The following is a 23,084-nucleotide window of genomic DNA, read 5'->3' as shown; positions in this document are numbered from 1 at the left end:
GTCCATGTAGGTGTAGATATATACTGCCATGGATAATTGATATTATTTTGTAGGTTTTCTGTCTAGTTATTAATTCGGGTTGATAATATAAATCAAGAACGTGAGAAGAAACTGACTTGTCAGTTTGTGAGCATGCGCTTTCAAGAACACGACAGGAAATTGACTTGTCAGTATGTGAGCATTTGCTGACAGGATGAGGACAGGAAGCTTCCTTGTCAGGGCATTTTATGTGACCTGGCGCGTTTAAGGAAAAGGCAGTAAACTATTTTTCAATATGTGACCCGGTACTGTCAGGAAGAAGATAGAAAACCGAATTTTCAGTATATGAGCATGCGCTGTCAGGGAAAAAGGGGGGGGGGGGGAGATGACATTTCCGTAAGTGAAAGTGAGGAGATGAGAGGAGGACACGACTTGATGCATGGTAACATGTCAGTAAAGGACAGGAAAGCGATGTTGTCAGTTTGCGAGCATACGCTGCTATGCAGAAGAGAGGGGTGGAAACTTTTCAGTATGCGAGGATGCAATGGAGGGTAAAGGAGAGGAAGGGAATGTGAGCATGCGTTGCTAGGCTGAGGAAAGGGGAGTGTGTTAGGTCAGTATGTGAGCATGTATTGCAAGGTAAATAAGAGGAAGGGACTTATCAGAACGTAAGCATGAGTTGCTAGGCTGAGGAGAGGGAAATAAACTATCAGAATGTGAGCATGCGTTGCTAGGTTGACAAGAGGGAAATGACTTGTCAGTATGAGAGCATGCGTTGCTAAGTTCAGAAGAGAGAAGTGACTTGTCAGTGTGAGAGCATGGGTTGCTAAGTTGAGAGGAAAGAAGTGACTTGTCAATATGTGAGCATGGGTTGCTAAGTTGATAGTGGGAAGTGTATATGATGTAGGTTTAGAAGATTGTCAGATTATACAGTAATATTAGGCAGTGGTGAGTTGTCAATGTAGAGTATGTGTTGCTAGGCTTAGAAGAGAGAAGTGACTTGTCAGTATGTGAGCATGGGTTGCTAAGTTGAGAAGAGAGAAGCGACTTGTCAGTATGTGATCATGGGTTGCTAAGTTGAGAAGAGAGAAGTGACTTGTCAGTATGTGAGCATGGGTTGCTAAGTTGAGAAGAGAAAAGCGACTTGTCAGTATGTGCGCATGGGTTGCTAAGTTCAGAAGAGAGAAGTGACTTGTCAGTATGGGAGCATGGGTTGCTAAGTTGAGAAGAGAAAAGCGCCTTGTCAGTATGTGCGCATGGGTTGCTAAGTTCAGAAGAGAGAAGTGACTTGTCAGTATGGGAGCATGGGTTGCTAAGTTGAGAAGAGAAAAGCGGCTTGTCAGTATGTGAGCATGGGTTGCTAAGTTGAGAAGAGAGAAGTGACTTGTCAGTGTGAGAGCATGGGTTGCTAAGTTGAGAAGAGGGAAGTGTATATGATGTAGGTTTAGAAGATTGTCAGTTGAGTTGTCAATGTGAGAGTATGCGTTGCTAGTAAGAGGTGACATGCTAGTTTAAGCTCAAACATTGCTTAGCTGAGATAATATGTAAGTATGTGAGTACGCATTGCTTGGCTGAGAAGTGAGTTGTTAGGTGAGCGCATGCGTTGTTAGGCTGAGAGGGAAGTGAGTTGTCAAGTGAGACCATGAGTTGCAATGCTGAGGAGAGAGTGAAGTGACATGTCAGTATCTGAGCATGCGTTGCTAGGCTGATAAGAGGGAAGTGAGGTGAGAGCACGCGTTGCTAGGCCGAGATGATTTATCAGTGTTTGATTGACGATACCTGATGTAATTGACAGAAACACTGCCTCGCCTAACTTTCGCTATCATTGTTTAAGTTATTTAATGTTTATTACATGTACGCCTGGTATTCCCAAAGGACAAATAACAAGCAGGAAAGTTGTGTTTATACCCGAAGCCAATACGATACATCAAATCGTCATGAGTATTCACATCCCTAGGAACCGGAGTATTTGACTCCGACGTTGTTGACTGTAGAGTACAGGAGCGCTGCCCTAACCTCTAAACAAGTGATATATTGTGTTTTACGACATTCTAACCAAGAAAAACATTCTTGCATTAGATGTTAACATTTTTTTTTACAGTTTTATACAAATATATATTTTTTCATTTGTATGAAATACAGCAAAAGTACACAGTGCAAGAATTCGAGCAAAAACGGTTTGCATACTGTCTATATGCTGCTGTGTACATATCCGGTTTACCTACGGTTGTCTTAATCTCCTGATGTATCCATTTACACAACCATCTTATATAACTTACCGAGTACACAAGTACTTGTATATTTCATTATTTTGGTGATCTGTCTACTGAACTTTAATTTGTATTTACAGTACAGAAAGAACTTGTGTTGCTGCCCCTCCGCCGGCCATATACCTCACAATACTAGTTATCGATAGGATGTTCGTGATGAATTCGCCTTTATTGTATTGTCCAAAGTTTAAAGAATGCATTTGCGCTGCCGATACAATGTATCCTTAGAGAGCCAACACATATGTTAATGCATCGATACCTTTACTGCCAATATCCATGGACCCAACAGACATGTAAACATGTATGTGCTGTTGATACATGTACCCATAGAGCTAACAGCCATGTACACATATCTACATATATACTATCGATAACCGTAGAGATACCAGCCATGTAAACATATAAATACTACCGATATCCATAGAGCTAACAGCCATGCAAATATATATATACTATCTTTAACCATAGATATAACAGCCATGTACACATATCTGTACTGCCGATATACAATAAGCTGACAGACATATACACATATATATACTACCGATACCCATAGAGCTAACAGCCATGTACACATATCTGTACTGCCGATACCCATAGAGCTAACAGCCATGTACACATATCTGTACTGCCGATACCCATAGAGCTGACTGACATATAAACATATCTGTACTGCCGATACCCATAGAGCTAACAGCCATGTACACATATCTGTACTGCCGATATCCATAGAGCTGACAGACATGTAAACATATCTGTACTGCCGATACCCATAGAGCTGACAGCCATGTAAACATATCTGTACTGCCGATATCCATAGAGCTGACAGACATGTAAACATATCTGTACTGCCGATATCCATAGAGCTGACAGACATGTAAACATATCTGTGCTACCGATATCCATAGGGCTGACAGACATGTTAACATATCTGTACTGCCGATATCCATAGAGCTGACAGCCATGTAAACATATCTGTACTACTGATACCCATAAAGCTGACAGACATGTAAACATATCTGTTCTGTCGATATCCATAGAGCTGACTGACATGTAAACATATCTGTACTGCCGATATCTATAGAGGCATCAGACATATCAGCATATTAGTACTGCCGATATCCATAGGGCTGAGAGACATGTAAACATATCTGTACTGCCGATATCCATAGAGCTGAAAGCCATGTAAACATATCTGTACTGCCGATATCCATAGAGCCATCAGACATATCAGCATATTAGTACTGCCGATATCCATAGGGCTGAGAGACATGTAAACATATCTGTACTGCCGATATCCATAGAGCTGACAGCCATGTAAACATATCTGTACTACTGATACCCATAAAGCTGACAGACATGTAAACATATATGTACTACCGATATACATAGAGCTGTCAGACATGTACACGGCGTCAACAAAATGTTATTACTGTCAGTACATCTAAATGTTTGCCTCTAGCGATTGTCCCATGTTAATCGAGACGGGAGAAGAAACATCGAAATGACGCTGATCCAATTGCGTTCATAGCTTTATGAACGCACTTTCTTATGGTAATGCTCATAGTGGAGCTTGCAGCGGACATGTAAAGGCATCTGACGTCATCAACAGTATATATGGATGACGTTAACAAAGGTTTATACAAATTCCAGGCTTTTACTTTTATTGAACCGATAATACATTATTAAGTTTTGAAAATGAATTGTTCATCCTTTTGATTTGACTAATGAATAAAGCAGTTATGAAACATTCACAGACAAGCAGTGTTAATCAAAGAATGAATTTTCTAGTTTGGTGAGGTTATGAGATGATATTTGAGCACGAGTTAATTTATCATAGATGGCGACGCATCTATTTAATGTGCACGTGCTCAGCTGGAGTAATCACTTCGTTATCTGACCAAAATAGAAAGTTATTCCAAGTATTTCGTCGTGTCCGATGTTCAGACGAAATGCTGTTAGTATCATTTTACAATAAACACGTTGTCCTTCCTCTACAGTCATCGAATATTTTAATTACGAGTTACATACAAAGTTTATTACCTTCTATAATCAGTTTAATGTCTGTGAATGTTCCTTCGATTGTAGCTAGATATGTCATTGTTATACGTATTTCAGATATAGAACCCCGAAACAGTTTATCGATTACTTTGGTCTTATAGTTCTCAGTCAGGTTAAACCCAATTTCTTTTTCTTGCTGTGCAGAACCTGTGCTCATCCACTTTAATATAGATAAGGAATGTTTTAAGTCTTCCGAACTATGTCTGCCATATAGATGTCCTCCGTGTATTCACAAGAAAAGATTTAGTTAATAAGATCTTATATAAATCGAGCGATGTTTCAAAATTTAGAACACCAAAGAGTATTTAAATACGAATCGACCGTTACGTCATGTATTCTTTTGACTGATGTTAAATCATCCAATATATTGTTACAAATCTCGTTTGAAACATCTACGACTCGGTCATTAAATAACGTCATGTTCCATTGATCTATTTAAATGATCCAATACGTTGGTACCAAAATCTTCTGATACACTTGTGTTTATCAGTCACCTGAGGAAACACGCTAATCAGGAAAGGATTCCAGCGTTGCAGCTCTTGCTTGTTGGAATGTTGAACGCCTTTCTTCTCCCTGTAATTCCGTTGTTGTATTCTTCCATGTATCTAAGATACAAATCATTACTATTAGAGATGCACTGTACATCACAAGTTGAAAAGGACGATCGGGACATGTTATCACGACTCTGTGTCGTAAACCAGGAGCCAGAAACAACACCGTTAGTGTTTTATTGTCCGCATACATCAACACGCCACTTGACTTAACACATGTTTTATTATGCATGCATGTCAAGGTCACTGACGTGGGGTATCGTGCACGTCTATGTGCGATCCTGTTGCATCGTTTTGTACTATTACGTATTGGTGTATAAATAAACATTGACAGTGATGGATTACAAATATTGTCGTCTATGTTCGAGAGCATGTCACATTAACAATTTTTGACGAGAAATGTAGATGCTCAAAACCAAAACTAGTTAGGATTTCGACACAATATACTTCAGATTATTGTTACAGAAAAACTACTATCGTGTTCTGTTTTGACTTATTCCTCATGTTTTTCTCTCCAGTGTTTCGTCCCTTGAGTGAAGGTGTGGAGATTCTGGCAGACGACAAACTCTGCGTTGACTCAGATAGCTTCCACTGTAACGAGGCTGACACGGAATGTATTGACCAATCGCTTGTCTGCAACGGAGTCAGCGAATGCAGTACTGGGAAAGACGAGTCTGTCGACGTGTGTGGTGAGAGTTAACTTTCTTTGGCAAAGGAGTTCAATTTCCTTTTTTGCCTTTTTACAATCACTTGTGTACTTTACTAAAAAATTATAACATGTTAGAATACCAAATCTCTACATGAAACTCCCAGCAGTCCGATACAAAATAACTACAAATGGTTAGATACATAACGACACTCAGTGTTCTTACCCGAAATCAGCATGTACCAGGTATATATATTCCCAGGGTCCAGTTAAGCAAAGGGGCAAACAAAACATCATCTGGTGATCCATTCAATTCTCAAAGCTCTCCTGACCCGAAAGGCCACGTGAGCTAGTTCTGCGGCGCGTCGTCCGTACGTCAACTTGTTTCTCCTGAGTGGCTGATAAAAGTTTAACCACACATTGATTCGGACCAAATCTGGTTAGAACACTGCGTCTATCGAACTCAATATTTGATGAACAATGTATGTGAACCGGGGCGGGGTAAATAGGGGAAATACAGTGTAGGAATAAATACTTAAAAGACTCCTCTTTGAGTTCAGGTGAAGAGATTTATCCTGTAGCATCTCTTGCATTGACCAGGATGACTGCATGTTGAACATTGCATAAAAGAAGGTTGTGCTGTGTCCCACTTGGGGTTAGATGGGTGAAGTAAATGAAAATAAAACTTTAAAATTATACTCTTTCTTACCTATAAATATTAATTTCTCTAAATGTCAAAAAAAAAATACGCAAACGATAATTTCATTACCAGTTGCTAGGGCTCATTAAAAATTCAACATGTCTGTCTTAGTTTTAAATAAGCTGAACTATTATCCACACATTTCTTCTCCGATCTTGAAGAATTGATCTTCTCTTTGTCTTGTCCCAGTGTTATTACCTTTGAAGACCGATTCACAAAGAAAGATGGCCACCTGTACATGTTATCTGATAATCTAAGACATTTTCATCTGCTTCTTAAATTTTACAAGGCCAATAGTAACCAAATTTGGTCTGAGTTAATTCTCTTTTTGTCCAACACTGGTGTTGATAAATCAGGGTTGATATCAGAACCAAAATTGTCACACTGTTCTTTTTTCTCAGGTCCGCCATTTCAGTTTTAAAATATTGTAAATGTCATGCAAGAGACCCGACCAGTGTCGTTGTTTAAATTATTGGAGACAGTACAATATTTGAAAGGGTCACCATTGTTTTCAATTAGCGGAAACATGTTACAACTTTTGTCTAGTTTACATAATAAAGATATAACTTAACGGTACGGGCCAAGCTGTTTTCTTGTCTGATACCCGAAGTGTCCTAATATCGTTTAATTTCATTATACATATATGAAGGTGTTATATTTTTAACAGCTTAACCTTGTTGTTGTCAGGTTGTTTTGGTTAACATCCTTCCATAGATTAATTACAAACGAATGACGTCCTCCTCATAAACACAATGTACCATACATTAGCTTGTATACTTCGATCCTATCTCCCCTCATTGTCTTCTACGTGATTATTGTGGTAATTTAAGTTGATTCAGTTTCTCTGAATATGGAAAACGAAATTAAAGGCATTGCTTTCTTATTCAGCTCACAAAAATGACACAGGCCTGCTCCAAGACATGTCTCTGTGATTCTGACCCCTTCCTAATGAAAGTCTACGATATTTATTTTATAAAGCTAAAAAAGAATTGCATTAGTGTATAAAATATAGAAAATAGAGATAAAATAATGAATAGAAATTAAACATTAAAACAGAAACAGCTTCACTAAGGATTTGTTCTGACCGGTTAAGTACGCCTCCAATAGATGTTTACCGTTTTTACCCTACCATTACGGCTTGTGTGTGTTTGACGTACGGGTCCATGTTGCTTAAAGGTTCTTAGAGATAAACAGTTGTAACCAGTGGTTAGAGAAAAATTTGAAATATGAACACAACAAAGTTCAGAACATCTGATATCTTTTCACTGATATAGAGTGGTTGAGACAAAAAAAACCGATCTGTTTTGAGGATTATTTTCGTTTTGAAAGCCGTTGCTTTTTTCTTTTGAACCATTGGTTAAAATTATCAATGTTTGAACAACCGAGGCCAGGCCTCTAATCGGTCAATGAAAGATTATCCACATGATAAGTCTAAATGAATGAAATGTTTCAACAGATTTTGCTCAAAAACAACTTTATCACACTGTGATATTTATCAGATGTACTGGCATACGACATACGCAAACCATTATGTCTGTGATACAGGTTACTAACCCTGAGAGATATACTTGTCAACATACGTGTTGTATATTGAGTGCGTGGGCTTGATAGCGAAAGGAAATTAATTGTCACTGTTGATGTATCACTTGTTAAAAGATCTGCCTCAAAAGGGTTTTTTGATCGTGATATCTCGCACAGCTGTGGTCATCAGTAGTCTGGCCGACCGTTGATGATACCACAGTATCAATCTTACTTATCTTTGTGTTGACCACTGGTAAATAGATCTGTGGAACTCTTTAACGACATTATTATATTAAATCCTGCATATCTTCGCCAACCTATTCATCAAAATCGATGATAGTGAAGCAACACTAAGACAGACGGATTACACCAGAGAGTAATGTCATTCGTAATCACCGATGATGAAGACATTAAGAGACTGTTTATTTTAATTTACCTCTTCCAACATGTCGAGTACATGAGTTTACACAGAGATAAGTAGAGGCTGGTTTGTTGTATGAAGGTTTTAAATATGTCCATGTTATACATGCAACGGTTGCAAAGATATGGCACACCGGCTGTAAACATTTGCATCAACACGTGACTCGAGAATAATGCATTTTGTGAATCGAATTAGAAGCATTTAACTATCGATACCTTCCTGTGCACCGTGACCCAATGTTTCCAACACTATACTCATTTAATCCAGTAAATGTAAATATTGACTTCACCTGACTCAGTAATATAAACATCAGACTCAGTAATATACACGTTCGACTGGTCCAGACTCAGTAACATAAACGATTGACTCAATCAGACTCAGTAACATAAACGATTGAATCAATCAGGCTCGATAATATAAATGGTTGACTCAACCAGACTCGTCAACTTAAATGAATGACTGAATCAAACTCTGTAATATAAGCGTTTGACTCAACCGGACTCGATAACTTAAATGAATGACTGAATCAGACTCTGTAATATAAGCGTTTGACTCAATCAGACTCAGGACCTGTTAATGCTGGTTGTAGGATGCCTAGAGGGAGAGTTCCAGTGTAACAAGACAGTGTGTATTGACGTCATCAGACGCTGTGATCGCCATCGGGACTGTGACGACGGCAAGGACGAGGAGGATTGTGGTACGTATAATACGTTTTCAAACAGGAATATTTGTCGAATTCGAGGCAATCCGCCCTTTCGTCATGACACCAACATCAAGCAAGTTTATTAAACAAAAACACGTGAAATCATACAAACACTGTTTAGACTTTTCCCGTCCTGTACCATTCAAAGGGGTTTTACAATAGAAAATTTCTTGGGTTCGAAGTATTAATTTGTGAAACCTGTCATCCATATTCCATATATTACCATGTTTTTCGGCGAGCCAATTAAAAGCCTTCTTAGAAAGGTAATGGAACCACGTCATTCCGAATGATATAATAAGTACGTTATCCAATCAGAAAAAACGACACACGTAAACAACAATGCCCTTTTCAATAAGAATAGCGATTAATGAAAATATCGAACGTGTGATATTAAACATCTCGAACCGGAAGTTCATTTACAGTTTCTTTATTGAAGTTGATTATCTTAAAAACAAAATGACAATTGTCTTAACTCTATGCTTCTATGTTTCTTGTTATTCAGTTTAAGATAAGTTATTTCTTTATTATAAATTGTGAGATTAACAACAACGTATCAAACACTCAGGCGAGTTCGTTCCTATATCCTGTTACTATCGTCTTCGGCTATTAATGTGTAGCACATTGAACATTTCCCCGTTGTCAATGTTACTGGACATTCATCGATTCCACGAAAATGAGTGACACTTTACCCTAACAGTGCTTTATATTTCATAAATGAACTGATCTACGATGATGTGTGGCGAACAAGACCCCAGGGTGACCCGACGTTGTGTGTGTGCATTTATCAATTTCGACCATTTCTCTAGAGTGATGTCAACGCCTTTTTACCGTATTCGTAATATATCTTTCTAACGAAATTAAATCCAACAAAAGCACGAGATTTCGTCGTTTCTTGGAGTTTCGTTAGATTATGTTTGCCAACCAAAGCATTGGTTAGTTACCGGAAATGTGACCCTGAGCGTAAAGTATTGAGAATTAAAGAGAAAAGGCTGCATGGGAGCCCATTTCCGCTGCTGTAACGAAGTATGTTACCGTTTTAGTTCGTCATATGATGAAGCAGCACGAGGAGCCGGTGACAGCTCTTTGGATGAGGAAATAGGTCCTTTCTTGTGTGTCTTCTTAGTCGGCTGACAAGTCTAACGATAGACAGGGTTGTTTCTCGGTATCAAATGTCGTCATACACAGCTGCCCTTGTTCATTAATTTATCCACACCGTGCATGTACATTTCTACATGTAAATAGACTTATTGCATGTGTGTGTTTATGTACAGACTGGTATATTTTCAACTTAACATACCGATCTTCAGCGACAGATCCAGAAACTAATCCGGGGGTCACAGATGAGTTATAAAAAAACCATGAAAATCAATCAATTGAAGAAAAATAAGACAAGCTTTGATTTTGTCCTTATACCTCCGACCCCTCTTACTCCCTTCCCGTGGCCATTACTTGATACCTATGTATTTTATCATATAGAGAGTGACACATGCTCTGCATATGGATGTGTACGTTACATCTACCTTACAAAGAAAAATGCTCTGTTTACAGATTATGTGAATTATGATATGGTTGTATTTAGTCGGCGACAAATGCTCTGTTTTGCATGCTACCTTAAAAATGACCTGCGTTTTATTTAAACAGAGACGTACACGTGTCCAACCACCCACAACAAGTGTAAAAACAGCTACTGCTATCCACAGGACGGCCATTGTAACTTTGAGAACGACTGTGGGGACAACTCGGACGAAGTGGAGTGCGGTACGTAAAGACGATAGTGTCCCTCCTTAAAGAGTCCTAAATAATCAGACTGTATTGCTAATTTAGGGAGGCTTTTGTTACAAGTATAGTTACAGTAGCAGGCTGTGGCTGTATTTCACATTAATAGATACTTTTGTTATACGTAGAGCTACAGTAGCAGGCTGTGTCTGTATTGCACCTCCAGATAGACTTTTGTTACACGTAGAGGTACAGTAGCAGGCTGTTGCTGTATTGCACCTCTAGAGAGATTTTTGTTACACGTAGAGCTACAGTAGCAGGCTGTGGCTGTATTGCACCTCTAGAGAGACTTTTGTTACACGTAGAGCTACAGTAGCAGGCTATGGCTATATTGCACCTCCAGAGAGACTTTTGTTACACGTAGAGCTACAGTAGCAGGCTGTGGCCGTTTTGCACCTCTAGATAGACTTTTGTTACACGTAGAGTTACAGTAGCAGGCTGTGGCTGTATTGCACCTCTAGAGAGATTTTTGTTACACGTAGAGCTACAGTAGCAGGCTGTGGCTGTATTAAACCTCTAGAGAGACTTTTGTTACACGTAGAGCTACAGTAGCAGACTGTGTCTGTATTGCACCTCTAGAGAGACTTTTGTTACACGTAGAGTTACAGTAGCAGGCTGTTGCTGTATTGCACCTCTAGAGAGACTTTTGTTACACGTAGAGCTACAGTAGCAGACTGTGGCTGTATTGCACTTTTAGAGAGACTTTTGTTACACGTAGAGATACAGTAGCAGACTGTGGCTGTATTGCACCTCTAGAGAGATTTTTGTTACACGTAGAGCTACAGTAGCAGGCTGTGGCCGTTTTGCACTTTTAGAGAGACTTTTGTTACACGTAGAGCTATAGTAACAGGCGATGACTGTATTGCTCTTTTTGAGAGACACTCACTATAGCTACAACGGTAGGTCATGCTTGTTTTGTTTCCTTTAGAGACCCCCTTTAGTACGACAGTGTTACACGTAGGCGATGACAATTTGTGTATTTTACTTATCTATCAGTACAGTCTGTTTATCGTCTCTTACGATGAAATAAATGATTCTAAGCATAATACAAGTTCTATGCAAAGTGATTCAACATAAATGTTATCGTCACAATTCAAGGGTTATACATGTAAGGAATTCAATGTATAGATATCTTTTGTGGGATTTTAGTTATAACAACACCTTTTTGGACCCAACATGTTTTCAGTGTCATTACTTAACTTGTTAACATGTTTGATCAGATTTAACTTTGGCGGTTCTTGGTTGTAGACTTCCGGACCTGTTACAGCATGGAGTTCACGTGTAACAACTCCGAGTGTATCGCCATAGCCTACCTGTGTGACGGAATACCACACTGTATCGACGGAAGTGACGAACAGCATTGTGGTAAGTACACATACTTCCGGTAGTTTAGCGAGTGTCACAGTTTATTGGAGTTTTTAGAGTTAATAATTCTTGGGGGTCCCACTTTCTACATTATTCCAGAATGTATTCCCTAGAAACCATTAAGACAGGCATTCGCCAATGAAAGGCATTGAATGGAGAAAGTTGATAACGATTACGGTGATGAAGAGGAAAATGTTCGCTGAGAGGTGATGCATTACCTATGAAAGAAATGTGATGTTAACCCTGCGCTAGTTATCCCCCAGCCAATTCCGCGTGTACTATGTTATAAGATTGTATTGCTTATATCTTTACTCTACCACACAAATGTTTTACAGAAGCCAGCATCCAATTATTTTCCTTCACAATGCAAAATAATTACGTCAAGCAAATAGACCGCTAATTTCTTCAGCAGAGTGTTTTAGTACAAGCTAACTCCTCGCTGTTCCGATGGTTTTACAGCAGCGAAGAAAAAAGCCCGCACCACACTGATCTGTCTGGGTTAATTTAACCTACATATTGTAAAAAAAAACAGTGCTATGAATTTCGACGAGCAATGATGTATGATTATATGTTTATTCTCAGGTGTATGCTGTGTCTAGGGGTCTCATATCACGTTGTATTGAGTTCCCCGAGACAGCGTAGCCTCAGCCAGTTACCTTCGGCGTCTCCGATCAATTTGCGTTGAGTTCCTCAAGGCAGGCCTCAGATCACGTGGTGTTGAGTTCCTCGAGGCAGGTCTCAGATCACGTGGTGTTGAGTTCCTCGAGGCAGGTCTCAGATCACCTGGTGTTGAGTTCCTCGAGGCAGGTCTCAGATCACGTGGTGTTGAGTGAAGTAAAAGTTAATATTGTTACATCACTTGAGACTCAGTAACCAAATAAAGTATGTTCAATGTAAAGTAAAAATTAACATTGTGACGTCACTGGAGACTCAGTAACCAAATCAAATAATTCAAAGTTAAGGTAAAAGTTAACATTGTGACGTCACTGGAGACTCAGTAACTAGATGGTATAGTTTAATGTTAAGTAAAAGTTAACATTAATAACATTTAATATAAAGTAAAAGCTGACATTGTGACCTCACTGGAGACTCAGTAACTAGATGGTATAATTTAATGTAAAGTAAAAGTTAACATTGTGACGTCACTGGAGACTCAGTAACTCGATGGTATAGTTTAATGTAAAGTGAAAGTTAACATTGTGACGTCACTGGAGACTCGTTAACCAAATAAAGTACGTTCATTGTAAAGTAAAAGTTAACATTGTGATGTCACTGGAGATTATCACTGTAACTATAATGTTGAATCTGCGTGTAGACATAGAATAGTTTGTACCTCGTCCCCTTCAAGATGTGTTTCTATATGCACATGATCGTCGCTAACATGCAGTCCTAATGAGGGGTATTATCTGCCTTTCATTGGCAGCTATCTCATTAGCATGATCGTGCTATAGACATGGGATGGCAACACTTAACAAGGCTTATTTCGCCTTAAATTTACTTTTACAATTCGATAGCTACATTTAAAAAAATGAAATCACAATCACAACTAACCTAAGCTATGTAATATGATGACATCGCTGATCAGCGCCCAGCATGGCGCCAAAAAGTTACCATATCAGTGTTGAAAAAGAATCTCCTTCTGTGTCAGCGTTTACCTGCACTCTTAGAGACCGAAACCCGATTATTTGCTCAAAAAGATAATACCGATGAAGAAATAATAATTAAACGTAATTTAATGGTTTATGTTACAAAGTGTTTGCTTTTTGGATATCTATTCACTATTGTTTTGGTGTCGTATTTATATGGTCTCTGAAAATATGGCAATTGTATTCACTCCCCTCGGACAGAGATACAGTATCCCATGTGATGTCACGAGCGAGATTATTTTTTTGTACGATCCATTCTGTATCTTTAACTGATTTTTATTTGGGCGCAAACTTTCACAGAACGATGATGTATTCATCCGCGCGTAAACAACAAAAGAGTTGAGCGCCTCTGATTGTTGTTCAAGTGTTGTTTCGATGATACTAGATTCTTGATGGTTTATATGAAATATGGTCCACACCGTAAAAATGTTTTCTTTTTTCTTACCAAGGATTCCTTACTGATTTGAGACCTCAGATGAAATACTGGTAAAATTTGATGAAAATGTTGTGTTCGAGTTAATAACGCGCGAAAAATTCAATTAACTGTAAACGAGCTCGCGCCTCGGTTAAAATTTTGTTACAGAATTTCAACACTAAATTTAGATAACTTGAAGACCCAATTCACTTTCAAGTAATATAGTTATCTAATTCTTCCACCATTCATAAACTTGTATCCCTGTAGGTAGGGCGTAAGAATTGTACCTGCTGCCCCCTTTCTAAACAACTTTCTTCTTCCTAGTGTCCCTCGTTTTTGGCCTTTAGTTGAGCGTTCGCCCCTGTGAGGAAGGCTTTGGGTTCTGTCCCCTAGCCGCGACATACCAAAGTCTGTAAAAATGGTAGTTTCTACTCCTGCTTAACGCTCAGCAATTTAGGATTGGGACGACTTGTTCGCCCGTTGTCGGTATAATGTGACCGGGTGGGGTGTCCTGCTGGATGTCTTCGGCAGTATGTTCAGTGAGTTAGCACTATAAAGTCAGCATCAGTTCCGCGATATCACAAGGAGACAAACACGAACATATCGCAGCCTCCCAAAACAGACACGCATACACTACACGTATGCATCTTGCACACATGCGAGGCCGTCCTTAAATGACCATGGCTGTTGAAAGGACGTTAAACAATACTAAACCAAACCAAACATAAACTTGTCTCCCTTGTCTCTCACACAGTATTGTACTGGATAGAATATCTAATTTGAAGGGCTATACAAAATCCGTTCTCTAAATAACAAGGTCGTAAGAGACACGTTCTCTTTGGTACATGGTCATACGGGACATAGATTTTATGCAGCATATTCATACAAGCTTATTAAGATACATGCTCGTACTGGAGGGGTATCTTTGTTACATGTTTCTGTAAGACATGTTTGCTCTGTTACAGGGTCGTACAAGACGTGCGGCAATGGGCTGTATGTCGAGGACAAGTCCGTTTGTGACGGCTGGGTGGACTGTGACAACCAGCATGACGAGACAGATTGTAAGTACATATCAACTTCATATTCAGACAGATTGTAAGTACACATATTAAGCTGCAAAAATGTACCTAGTCAGTCTATGAGAACTTGACCTGATCAGCTGACCAGCTTACCAAACAAACCTTGTAATATTAGCCAATCTAATTCAAAATCTGATTAATTGCGAATTATAATGTATATTTGCTCCATTGCGCAAGAATTCAAGGCAGTTATTTATAACATAAGCTCGGAGCATCCAGTGGTATGTGGGTGACAGGAGAATACTCCAATCTGCCCACTTAAAATGGAATATTGTTGCATCCAACTAATATGATACTAAAAGTATGAGCAGTTGGAAATGGGTACCCATAACGAACAGTTACTAACACACTTCCTGCACACACGCATTACACTGTAGCACGTTGTTCCAAACTATGGTGGTTATGACTAAGATCGTGATAAAAGATGTGTTGACTCTGCTCCTAAGGTCGCTGGGAGGTGCACACCCACAAAAATGGAAAGCTTGGCGTCTATAATCTAAAAAGAATTGTTGTAACTTATTCCTTAACCACGTAACACCAACGCGGTCATACGCTGATTATTTCTTATTCATGTATATATACATTTGTAATGTGTAATACTATATATATGTAACGTATAATTGATAAAGTATCACTATGTATCATATAGCATATATGTATAAAATGTATTGTATACTATTAACTGATGAATGATTAAAAATATAACAGGTAATATACATTGTACTTTATAAATAAAACGGGTGATATATACTATATATTAGACTTAAATATATAACGGGTTGAATATTTAAAATGTATTACACTTTAATATAAACGGGTAATAAATACTATATATTAGACTTCGATAAATAACGGGTGACATATACTATATATAGACTTTACTGTATAACGAGTTTCATATAATAAAGATCAGACTTTAATATATAACAGGTAAAATAAACTATATATAGACTTTACTGTATAACGAGTTTCATATAATAAAGATCAGACTATAATATATAACAGGTAAAATAAACTATATATAAGACTTTACTGTAGAACGAATTTCAAAAGTTGGCAATAGGATAGAGCCTTGGGTGCAAAATAAATGATTTGTCATTTAGATATCAAACAAGTACGATGAAAAAAACTGCAAAGAAAACAGTTTTATTAAATTGGAACAAAAACGTACATTAACTCATCATTGTGTTGTTATTGGTTAATCGAGAGACGTCGGATGGTTGCTTAAAAAGTGCATCCGACAGAGATGTTGTACTCAGACGCATTCCCCTTTTCCACGGTTTCACAATCCGTGGTTAGATCTGTCTTATTTAAATATTGGTTTCGAATGCGAGCAAACCCTGGCCAAACACAGATTTCAACAGAAGTACCAAAACAACATGTCAACTAAGGAAATCTGTATAGGGATCAGAAACAAACTGTTGATCTCTGTTCACGTTTGACTGCATCCTTAATGCGAAAATAATTTCTGATCTTAAACTCGTCATGTTTAAAGAGGGTATTTCTAAATAGTCATTTATTGGCATGCCACGTTTATAGTTGTATCGGAAAGAAAGACAAATTGTCTTCCAATGTGATTACTGAAAGATATATTTATTTTACCCGCCGACATAAGATAACTTTACAATTACGTAATCTCTCGCGTTTCTGATAAAACGCGACTTCTTCCGTTCCCCGTGAACAACACATCCTTGATACTTCATAGGCGAGTGTCACCGCCGTTGTATTGCAGATAAGTATAGCGGATTGCACAGCAGCAAGTGAAACGTTTACAATGTATCGGCTGTGTCAAAATAACACATCTACTTGGAAATGCCTATCAAACACTGACAGAACGATCGATGTTAAAAGACGTCTAGCTTTTTTTTTGTAGGAGCATTTGACTATTTATGTCTCTCAAACCCAATGACATACCCTTACCATGAGGACACCAGAGGTCGGTGTGCCAGACTAAAATTGTACAATGCGTATCACAGACTCCTTATGTCGTTCCGGTATTTTATTGCTGTTCCGGTAATATCGGAGGAACCTATTTTTTTTATAGTTTCCTTGAATGAACAGACGTTAGAGGACAGTCAACTGTAGCTCTGGCCTCCTATGATAACAACAAATGTGCCTGTCATTATCCTCGTCCGCTCGGGACAACCTGTGACGTACGCCGGCTATTGTACTCGTGGCATGTTGGGGCAAATTATGTTTTTAACTCTTAACCCAACAAGACTGATTTGGTAGATTACTCCATCTAATGGATGCAGATTTGCCATTTCCTTTAATCGTTTCCTAGAAAACCATTGTTATTTATTCCTAAAACCATTAGCTACGAGCAATCCAAATGATCAGACGCACGACAGTGAAAAAGATCCACAATTTATGTTTTTATTAGGTTTTCAGTAATGGTTTCAGTAAAATGAACGTGAACATAAACAAGCTAGCGGGAATGTTGTTTTGTCTATTTAATACACATCAGTTAAAAACCCATTGAAAACACAACAACCGTATTTTACCTCGCGTCTACATTTTATTAAATCCTCTATTGCAAAGGAGTAACATATGATGTAGCTGAGTGTTTGGGCTAGCGTTAATATAGATTAAACGTTTGGTAGCAAACACCATGTTATTATTTGCTATTTGGTAAGCACACTCATTGGTAATAAGTATATCTCTTAATAATTTCTGTTTGATACGTACATGTACGCTATAGGTTAGGTAGTTTATATTCGCTAGTGTAGTAAATGTTATACGATCAACAGCAGATATTGATATACATGTATATGATATATTAGTTATCAAACATGCGCGAGAAGTACATGTCTGAAATGAAGAGGAGTGCTATGATGTATAGCCGCTATCGGATTTTGATTCCATATCAATGATAAATCGTTATGTACCAGAATATAAAATAAAATAATAATCCCGTGATAAAGTCGCGTCCTCAATTGACATCATGGAGGGATGAAGAGTGTCAAAGGAGTTCTCAATGTCCTGTTACATCCGGGCGAAGCCGGGGTCGATAATTGACCAAACATTGCTCACTCCACATAAAACAGGAATAACAAATCAGTTGTGAACAACCTTTTAGCGTTACCGAGTCAATCAATTTGCATTCTGCGATAGTTTCGCTGCCGTTCTCTCGCTGTTTGAGATCAATGATTAGAAAACGGCAGAGAGGAATGGAGACGTGTCTATCGGTTTGCTTGATTGGCAATAATCTGGCGATCATAAACAGTGGTCATATGCTTAAGGATGACACATACGTCGATACGTTTGAATACAACGACCGAATAACTTTTCACCAGACAAATTACGCACAGAATTAAAATCAGATACATTGTGTACACAACCACAGATCAGCTGCTGAAATACTGCTCCAGCAGGAAAACACGTTACCTAGTCCACTCTCATAATCATAATCCCCAAACAAGACTGCGCAACGTTTGATAACAAACAAACAAAAAGGTAATTTCCGTTGTATGGAAATACTGTGAAAATTATCGAAATACAAATGCACTTGAGATTTGTGTGTCAATATTGAAGGTTTGATAAGATAATTTACAAAGTTTATGGATCTTGGCAATTGGTGATTAGGCGATAGAAGAACACAAGGAGTGTCAGCTGATGACGTGTTATTTGTTACTGGCTTCAAGGATTGCTTGATGTATACGCGTCTGTTACACATCTTTCTACTGCAGTCGGAGGGATATTGCATTGTATCATGGTGTATGTTTGTGCGTTCTATGTCGGCGAAGTTGTCGTGTTCTTAAATCTGCACGCATACGGATGGTTGCGGATTGGCTGCTACTTGTAAAAAGATCTCATCAAAGTATTATGTGTAATAAATATTGTTTTTACAGAAATATTTTAATAAATTATCATATGTTATCAACGATGCGACTTCCTCGGGAAGCTACACCCTCAGAGCTATAAATAATGTATCCGTTATACTACCTCTAAAAAACCGGTCGATTCCAAATATTGTTTCAAATGCAAAAAGTCAAAAACTATTAAACGTAGTTATTGCATCCGGAGACCAACATTATTTTGACGTGAAATTAAACTTTGAAGGAAACTCGATTTTTTTATGTTTTCTGCCGAAAATGGTAACCGTCGAGGATATAAACTTGTCCCCTCATAAATGGCTTTTCGAACAATTGGTAAAACAGTTTGGTTAAAATGCTTAAAAAATATCACGGAACTAAAGAAACCAAACGGAAAGATGAAGGAAAGATCAATTAAGTTTGATGTTATTGTTTTGCACATTATTAACGTTTATGACACTACAAAACATTGATGTTTGCAAATAAAATTATCAAAGACGTGCTTCCCAGCATCATGAAATATGATTGCAAGCTACTGCGTTTTATTACTTTGAACATGTGAAGAATTTACTTGTCATATTCTAAATATGACTGTAAAGCTGAGATGTATGAAGCTATTGTACTAAAAATAACATAGTGTATGCGATTATGTAATCGTGTAGAACATGCTGTATAAGAGTTTGTGTGAGAGCGAATAGTTGGTGAAACTGTGTGGGAATGATTGATAGGTGCGCAAACTCTAGCGTGATGTTAATACTTAAGATATGGGATCACAATATTTGTACCCAGAAACAAAAACAGGAAAATACCAGAGTGTTACTCGAATTTAAGATTGAAAAACCTAGAGCTAAAACAAAGCCAAAACCAAAAATATAGTAAAGCCTCCTTTTAAAAAAATTTGGTCAATGTTAGCCATGTCTTGCAGAAAAATGCTGATAATGAAAAGAGAAATCAGAGAAAAAAGGAAAATAAAAAAGATATCTCGTACAAGATAACAAAAATGTTTTTAATCACTGATGTCTATTGTTCTGTCGTCAGCTAACGACATTCGACCCGGTGCATTAAAAAAGTGCGTAATTCTTTTCATGGAAATTGTGTGAACTATTACTTTGTTAAACATGCATCTAAAGACAGCAACAACAATATATAAAACAATGATGTTGTCGGTAATATCTATTTTATTTCATACTCGATATTGATATTACAATGTTCTAAAGATAACTTGATATATTATGTATACTTCCAGGTATCTGGACCATTGCGACGAGCGCCTAATGTGAATCTAGTATTTCAATAAATTAGCGCTAATAATACTTTCAGTGCTCACATTCAAAACAAATAGTATAACATAACCGTGACTGTTCCCTCTGTGCTTTAAACAGAAAAAAACCTCATCATCTGTTGCGTAGGAATAAGAGCTGTGTGTATATTTTCACGTAAAGACCCGGTGTCAATGGTGCGTGTGAGATTATGAGATTATAACAGCGCGTGCGATTGGAGAGTGGGATTGGGCATGGAAGGCAACCTCATCAACGCTATCTCCTCGGTAGTGGAACAACGACTTGATGCGTCCAACCACTGGACTCCTGAAGCGTTGTACACGTGAAATGCATTTCCGTTATATCCGAAACTTAGTGATTACCGCTGGTTGTGATTTTTTAAGCTATAAATATTTTAGCAAATTAAATTATGGTCGTATAATACATATTGCTGTTGGTTAAAAACTGAATAAAGCTAAGGTTTACAGCCAAACGTGAAATGTTTGTAACAATCAAATGAATATTCCATATTTGTTGTACAAGAGGACAATATAGTAAGCAAAAGATGGAATATAAAATAAAAACTAACAAAAATGTTATAGCGTTTATTAAAATAATATTTGATGACAAGTTTGTTTTCCCTCTCTGCTTGGTAGTTCTTTCAAATTGACAACAACACATTTATGTTTATTCATACTCTGGTCTGGTTATATCAGCTAAAGTTAATGTTGTCATAGGCTTACGGCACTGTAGTTGTATTGTAATGTAAGGATGCATCACAAATATGAATGTGTATATATATGAAAACTGTCCTCATTCCCTTATGACCCCGTATGCTAACATTCGTGGTTGCTCCCTATTATATCGGAATGTTCTACGAGCTTACTGTATTAAACGTCATAACTTTATGGCATAACTGCAGGTACATTTATACAAAAAACATCAATTTTGACTAGAAGGCTCGATTTGCATCCCTTCTTTCAGCTCTCTTTGGTATCACCCTTATTACATTACTCCGCAGTGAGTAGAGACCAAGTTTGAAGACACTTATAAAGAATTTCTTTGTATGTCCTATTTGAACCTTGTTTTCGTGGAAATAACGGAGACCAATCTCATTAAAAACGGCGTTATCGATACAAACCGATATATCTAGTTTGGTAATTATCGGAAATCAGTCATTGAAAATATGACAGGTTGCTTTCTCGGTCGAGAAGCAATTATTGGAGGATCGAAGGTACATCTATATATAGCAAACCATTGGCAGTAATCAGATGTTCCATTCGTTTATGCATTATCTTCATCCAGAAAACTCCTCTTCCTAAATTTATGTCCAAATGTTTCCGCACACAATTATCTGTTAAATCTACGAGTACCAGTCAGGTGGGAAGTTCTTTGTGCTTGGTAACGTCCATGGTAGATGCTCCTGGTTTGAAGATCTATCAGAGAGACACGCTGTCGCTTTACAATCAAATTACTATAGAGAAGCTCTCATTTACGTTTTGGTAAATGTCAATTGCTGTATACTACAAGGTAAAGGGGTGTCATAATAAACGGTTTATTTCACGACAATTTAATTTGGAATATCATTTCTTACGAGTTTGGCGATTTCTCGGTTACAGCCTACTGGGACAATCCAGTTGTTTTTGTATCGGAGCAAATGACAACACGTGCGCATTACCGCATTGTGTTTATGAAACAGTCATCAGGTACCCTTGGGTTTTTCTAATCCAACAATAAACTGGACATGTTGAGGTCGGAATTCCGAAAGTTTGATTTTGACCGATTTCATCAACAAGAAAACACTTATCCTACTTGAGTGACGTCACCCTAGCGATGTTGAAATTTACTCCTGTTTTGAGTCGGAGGTGACCAGGCCCTTATATATTCCTGATATTCGCATTTTCTTTTAAATATTCTAGAGTTAGATTTGCTGCAATTTAGCCATTGACCAAGGCCAAACATAAATTCACATATCCTTTCCTGTTTTACTTTTTGAGGTAACAAAGCTCTGAAATATATAAGGTTTCGTTATTGAAGTCGGCAATTGGACTTGAATTAAAAGGACTTGAATTAAAAGATACGAGAACCTTCAAAGCATGTTTGGACAATGACGCAGATGTATTTCCCCAGTTAAGGCAAAGTACGTTTTGGGTTGCAGTATATAGAGAGTAAAACGGCGGCACTGGGTGCAATATTACCAGAAACAGGTGTCACTATTCGACAATATGGAGGAAATATAAAAAAAGAAGATATAAAGGTGTCGGTAGGGAAAGGATAAAAGCCAGGCCTCAATAAGTGTATAATCCCTTTGGATATTTTAAGCAGTCGTTGAAATCCATCATCTGCGGAAACAGAACGAATATTTGCCTATTAACAGGAATCAAAAAAGACTTCAATTGGCATAGAAAGTTCTGTTTTAAATATTGGCATCACGCGGGACGAGATTAAGTGTTTTACAATAATGGCAATTTGAATTTAATCACAAAGTACAGTATTCTACTTGAAGTCTTCCAATACTATTAAGCAGTTTCATGTGGAAGCAGCCATTAACATTCCTTTTCTTGATCTTTACATTCCTGCCTCCCCTACAACGGTGTTTAGATGTCACCGTTGATTCTTCACTCAAGAGGTTGTGTGATATGAAGGTCGACATGTTTTATCATGCTCATTAGAGTGCCTTTTGGTTTTGTTGTTACTACCGAGTTCCCTATGCCGGGTGTCATCGAAGACGACGCTAACTCTTCCAGATCACCTGGTCTTATTCTCCTTGTACTTTTTGCAAGGTTCTCCTTATGAATATTTCCTTTTCTTGTGTTTTGGCCTAATTTGTTCGAACTATGGTTTTGCTGACACTTCGGAATTTTCTTGTCCCCCCCC

At 37.9% G+C, this 23,084-nt stretch overlaps 1 protein-coding gene across 1 annotated transcript in view; it reads left to right on the top strand.

Annotated features, from left to right (window-relative positions):
- The window catches only part of LOC110445590 (G-protein coupled receptor GRL101-like), a 122,314-nt gene that overhangs the window by 61,504 nt on the left and 37,726 nt on the right, over positions 1–23,084 (top strand). Inside the window, exons 2-6 of the mRNA XM_021490268.1 lie at positions 5,380–5,550; positions 8,739–8,846; positions 10,494–10,610; positions 11,877–11,993; positions 15,020–15,115. Coding sequence (XP_021345943.1) covers positions 5,380–5,550; positions 8,739–8,846; positions 10,494–10,610; positions 11,877–11,993; positions 15,020–15,115 — 609 coding nt within the window. The remainder of the gene's footprint in view (positions 1–5,379; positions 5,551–8,738; positions 8,847–10,493; positions 10,611–11,876; positions 11,994–15,019; positions 15,116–23,084) is intronic.

Source organism: Mizuhopecten yessoensis, unplaced genomic scaffold, assembly GCF_002113885.1.
Source record: "Mizuhopecten yessoensis strain PY_sf001 unplaced genomic scaffold, ASM211388v2 scaffold2329, whole genome shotgun sequence".
NCBI lineage: Eukaryota > Metazoa > Mollusca > Bivalvia > Pectinida > Pectinidae > Mizuhopecten > Mizuhopecten yessoensis.
Note: the sequence above shows the minus strand (reverse complement) of the source record. Positions and strands in the feature narration are given on the sequence as shown.